Source organism: Canis lupus, chromosome 4 (genome assembly GCF_011100685.1).
Source record: "Canis lupus familiaris isolate Mischka breed German Shepherd chromosome 4, alternate assembly UU_Cfam_GSD_1.0, whole genome shotgun sequence".
Taxonomy (NCBI): domain Eukaryota; kingdom Metazoa; phylum Chordata; class Mammalia; order Carnivora; family Canidae; genus Canis; species Canis lupus.
The window spans coordinates 77,380,905-77,385,668 of NC_049225.1; the positions used below are offsets into that span (position 1 = coordinate 77,380,905).

The following is a 4,764-nucleotide window of genomic DNA, read 5'->3' on the forward strand; positions in this document are numbered from 1 at the left end:
ATCTCTGATTGGCTCTTTTTTATTGCTTTGTTATGTTATGGGTTTTATTAATGTCCTCCACTCTTTTTTTCAAGTCCGATGAGTATCTTCATGATTCCTACTTTAAATTCTCTATCAGGCATGTTACTTATACCTGTTTCACTTAGATCTCTGGCTGTGGCCTTACCCTATTGTTTCATTTGAGACAAATTACTATGCCATCTCATTTTGTTTAAGTCTCTGTGCATGCCTCTTTGTGTCAGGAAAGTCAGTGATATATCCTGCTCTTGAAAGTAATGGTCTTATGAAAGATAAGTCCTGTAGTGCCGTGAATTATAGGATTCCCTGTTCCCCAGAATGTGGAATTTCAGGGGGTGTCTCCTATGTGTCTTGGATGAACCCTGCTGTTTTGTCATGTCCACTTTTTCCATTAGTTCAGTCATCTGTAGAAGGTCTCTTTACCTATCATGGGCAATGTGGTCCCTTGCCAGTGTGGGTCTTGCAGTTTTAACAAGGTATGAGTAGGTCTGCTTGTGAAATGAGATGTGCCAAAGCCATTTCTGGCATCTGCGTTGTGTAGGCAGGGTGTGCAATTTTAACAAGGTAGACCTCCTCTTCCTGCAGGGACCACCACCACTGCTGGTAGGACTGAGGCCCTGCAAAACACACAGGTGGGGAAATGCAGTGTTGGCAAGCTTTGGGCCAGTCTTCTGGGTGAGGGGACTCAGCTGGAACTGAGGCATTCATAACTGCAAAGGGCAGATCCACCCAAGTGCAGTGGGGCAGGGCTTGGTGTAAGCAAGTTAGTTGGAAGCATTGGAACTGTGCTGCTTCTCTCAGGTGGCTATGCGTTTGTGCTGGGGGGAAAGGGGAGGGAGATAGCACCTGCCAGCTCCTTTGCTTCTGGAGAAGTCTCTCTCTAGGACATTCTTTGGAATGAATAAACTGCTCTCCCTCCCTTATGCTGCAGGTGTTTTTCAAACTGCTGTTTCTACACTCTATCTCCTAGGGCTGTTTTTTTGCGCTATCTCTTTAAGGGTGGGACTTGGCTTCCTATTGCTCTCTGCCTTTTCCTAAAACAGAGCCCACTGATTTATAAAATTCCAGGCTTTAAGTCCCTCTGTGTGATAGTATGTTTCTTGCCTTTTTCCACACCTGTGGCCCTCTCCCATCTCTGCACTCCACGGATAGCCATAGACCATCTACTCCCCCTCCTGTGAGGAGTAAACTCTCTTCCTACCCTCTTGTATATGGCCTCTTCTCTATCTTTAGTTGTGGAGTTTGTTCTGCCAATCTTTGGGTCATTTTCTGGGTTATTTATGCTGATGTGAGTGTTATCTAGTTGAAGCCATGGGATGAAGTGAGCTTAGGTTTCTTTTACTCTGCCATCTTCCCAGCCTCTAACTTGAGAGCACACTTATCTTGATGAGTACTGAGTAATATATGGAACTATTTATCATTATATTAAAAGAAAGGAGGGATGCCTGGCTGTCTCAGTCAGTAGAGTATGTGACTCTTGATCTTGGGGTTGTGAGTTCAAGCCCCACATTGTATGTAGAGATTACTTAAAAAAATTAAAAACCCAAATGATATCTGCATTGATGTACTACCATAGGAAGAGTGATTAATTATTTGGCCACAAAATTTTTGTGTTTTAATCATGTTTAACTTATAGCTGAAAACAGATTATTTTTAAAAAATCACTTACAATCCCCACCCCACATTGATTCATCTAGTATTTTCAACAAAACAATTTGTGGGTGATAATTTAATTATAGATCATTTATATAATGTCTTACCTCTGAGGACTTCAAAGACTAAAATTATAGAACAAGAGAATATAGCAATTGTGGCAATGACATATGCATAGCAAAATGAAGGGAGCTATAAATTTAAGATACATATAAAGTCTCTATATTTTTTTGCTTACTTTTAAGTTTCAATGAAACTAAACACTTTAGCCCAGTAACTTACTTAACAATCAAAGAAAGCATATTTGCCTCATGAGTCAGAAATGTGCTATAGAGACTGAAGGTTACTAAGGCAGGCCCAATATTGGAGACCCAGGACTCCTCTGATGGGTTCAGGTTGTGCCAACAAGTTTGTCAAACTTTCTTAAAACCCTCATGCTGTCTACTACCCTTGTACCCAGATTTTCTGTTTTTTCTCTTCCCTCATAAGGACTTCTTTTCAAGTTTCCCTCACAGATGTTTTCCTTAATAAATCTTTGCATAGCTAATTCTATCTTGGTATCATGTGCTTCTCAGAGTATCCAAATAACACAAGTGATATTGGGAGTTATCCAACAAAACAAGCAATAAGACAGGGACTTTGGACTGGCTTACTCATTGCCTGGTGGGGAAGAGGATGTTGTCCTGTTTGGCAGATGGAGCAATACTAATTCTTTGTACAATCAGTATTACAATTGCTCAAGGTTACAGTGATGGTGAATTTCATTAGTGGTGACAGGAAAATGTCAAGGTGGAGGTCAATGCTGTGGCAAAATTTAAGGATTCAGACATTTGAAAGTTTTGGGTTAACAGTGCCTACAAAGATAGTGGAATTGGCTGGTTACTTCCAAGTTATATTGATACCCTCCAGAGGGATAATAAGGGACTGAATGAAGGCTGTCCACAAGCTTTTGTATCTTATGAAGAGCTCATCTCTCGTAGTGAAAGCACAGACAGAGCTGTGCAGTGGGCTGAGGATCTGCAAAATTCCAGAGATAGTTGAATGATCACTCAATGGTCTGCTTTGTTATACCAAGGCCAAGGTGCTGGTTGGAAAAATTGGGGGCCCTAAAACATGAGATGGAAATATCTTGGCACAGGACTCTGAGGATGTATCTACATTTGCCTATGAGCATTATGGGGTTCAGAGATAGACTACCTTTCCTGACAAAGACCTATCATTTCTGCTGCAGGACTTGTAGTGGGCTGTGGCATAGTGGCACAGCACTGCTGTCCTCCACCAGCAGCTGCTTGATTAAATGGTGGCTGGTGGAAGGCCCTACTTCTGCCTGCTTCCCCTGCTGGTTCTGGTTAAGCAAATGATAAGCTCAACCACTCAGGACATGAATTACACATACCAGCCCCACTATGTTTCCCTAATATGCAGTTGTGGAGCTGTCAGTGTCCTCAGGGTGCTGCTCAGTGGCCCTGTGCTGCTGCTGCTGGTCACTGGCCTAATGCTGGCTGGCCTGGTCACTGCCCCTGCTCAGCCATTGGCTGCCTTGCTGTTCATGGGCCTAGCTTGCTCTGCCTTTGTTCTTGCTGCTGGGTTTGCTGCTGTATCATGTGAGTGTGACTGGACACTGCCTTCGCATCTGTGTGGCCACTCCCTCCACCCACAGTGACCGTGTTGGCAATGGCAGAGTCTTCAGCATCTCAGGATGGTTGTCTGCTCGTTAGTGTCATGAGACCACATCTAGCATCATCATCCTCATCTGATACAGCAAGAGCCTCTTTCCTACCACCTGCCTCAGTGTTCGCATATCTGTGCCAGGGCATGAATGTGTATGTGTGTGTGTGTGTTTGTGTGTGAATGTGTGTGCATGTATGCTCATGCACGAGCAAGAAGGGAATAGTGAATATATGTGAGTGTGTACACATTCCCAGAACAATATAGCCCTTCTGTGGGATTGAGTGATATGTGACTAAGAGCCTGTGTGAACCCACATAATCACACCATGGGGAGGTAAATGTATGTTTCCTTGCAACTTTGTTTTTTTGCTCACAGAACTATCAGAATCTTCCTGTCTATATCTGGGGTCTCTAGGCCAAGAAGTGTCTAGGATCTCTGAAGATTCTTGACCCCTATTGCCATAATTCTTTGAGTCTAAACTCACCCTATGACACCTGTTAGGGATCTCCACAAGAATGATTCATGGCCACCACAGAGACCCTTCATTGAGGAGAATAACTGGTTGCAAAGTGGAAAGAACATGGGCTCTGGAGTGTGACAGTTCTGGATTTGGATTCCCCTCTATTAGTTACCAGCTGGGGAGCTTGGGCAAGTGATTTAAGCTTTCTGAGCCTCAGTTTCTTGAAGGTCATGGTCATGGTAATTGATTGGTAAGGATGCAATGACATCTAGTATGGAAGGACTGGGCACATGGCAGATGTGCAATAAAAATGGTGGCTGCTGAAACAAAATAAACAGAAAAAATCTCCTCCCAAGGAAACAGGTGATTCCCTCAGGAGTTGCCCTTTTCTTCACTTTTGGCCATAGGCTGATAAGTCCTAGAATAGCCATATTGGGCCTGATAAAGAAGGAAGTAGACTTTATACATTGAATGAGTTCAAATAATTAGATATTATATGCTGGTTTAAGTCAGAAGAATACCTTTGTGATGGGACTTTGAATGTGCTTCATCAAAGAGGCCAGAATGTAATCCTAAGCAAGTACTGTTGTAAGTAAGCAAGTACTGTTGATGTGGGGCAGTTGATTTTCTTGGGACAAAGCATATCCTAGCAAAGACTCTAGGAGATGGAGCAAACTTGCTGCTCTGGTGACTCTTGGATGCCATAGAGAAGTGATGGCCAGCACTAAAGGAAGCAGAAATGCCTGGGTTGCCATATCAAGTGTTAAAGGAAGGAACAAAGAAGCCATGCTAGAGTCCATGATTTATGTAATGCCAGAAGATCCAGTAGACAATTCTGTTCTGCAGGATGACCCAGAGGTCACATTTTCCCCAAGGCCATCATCAATGTGCTAGTGATGCTAGTGAGATACCAGCATCAGAATTTCAGTGGTGGCCTCCTCGTGTAGGTCAGGGATGATAGT

General features: G+C 43.2%; 1 protein-coding gene across 1 annotated transcript; it reads left to right on the forward strand.

Moving 5' to 3' along the window:
- The first annotated feature begins 453 nt into the window (after nt 1–453).
- On the forward strand, nt 454–3,428 carry TMEM125 (transmembrane protein 125). The gene is given in 6 exon segments (XM_038535472.1): nt 454–494; nt 2,523–2,707; nt 2,903–2,920; nt 2,923–2,985; nt 2,988–3,231; nt 3,233–3,428. Coding segments are annotated over 6 exon segments (747 nt in total).
- The last annotated feature ends 1,336 nt before the right edge of the window (nt 3,429–4,764 follow it).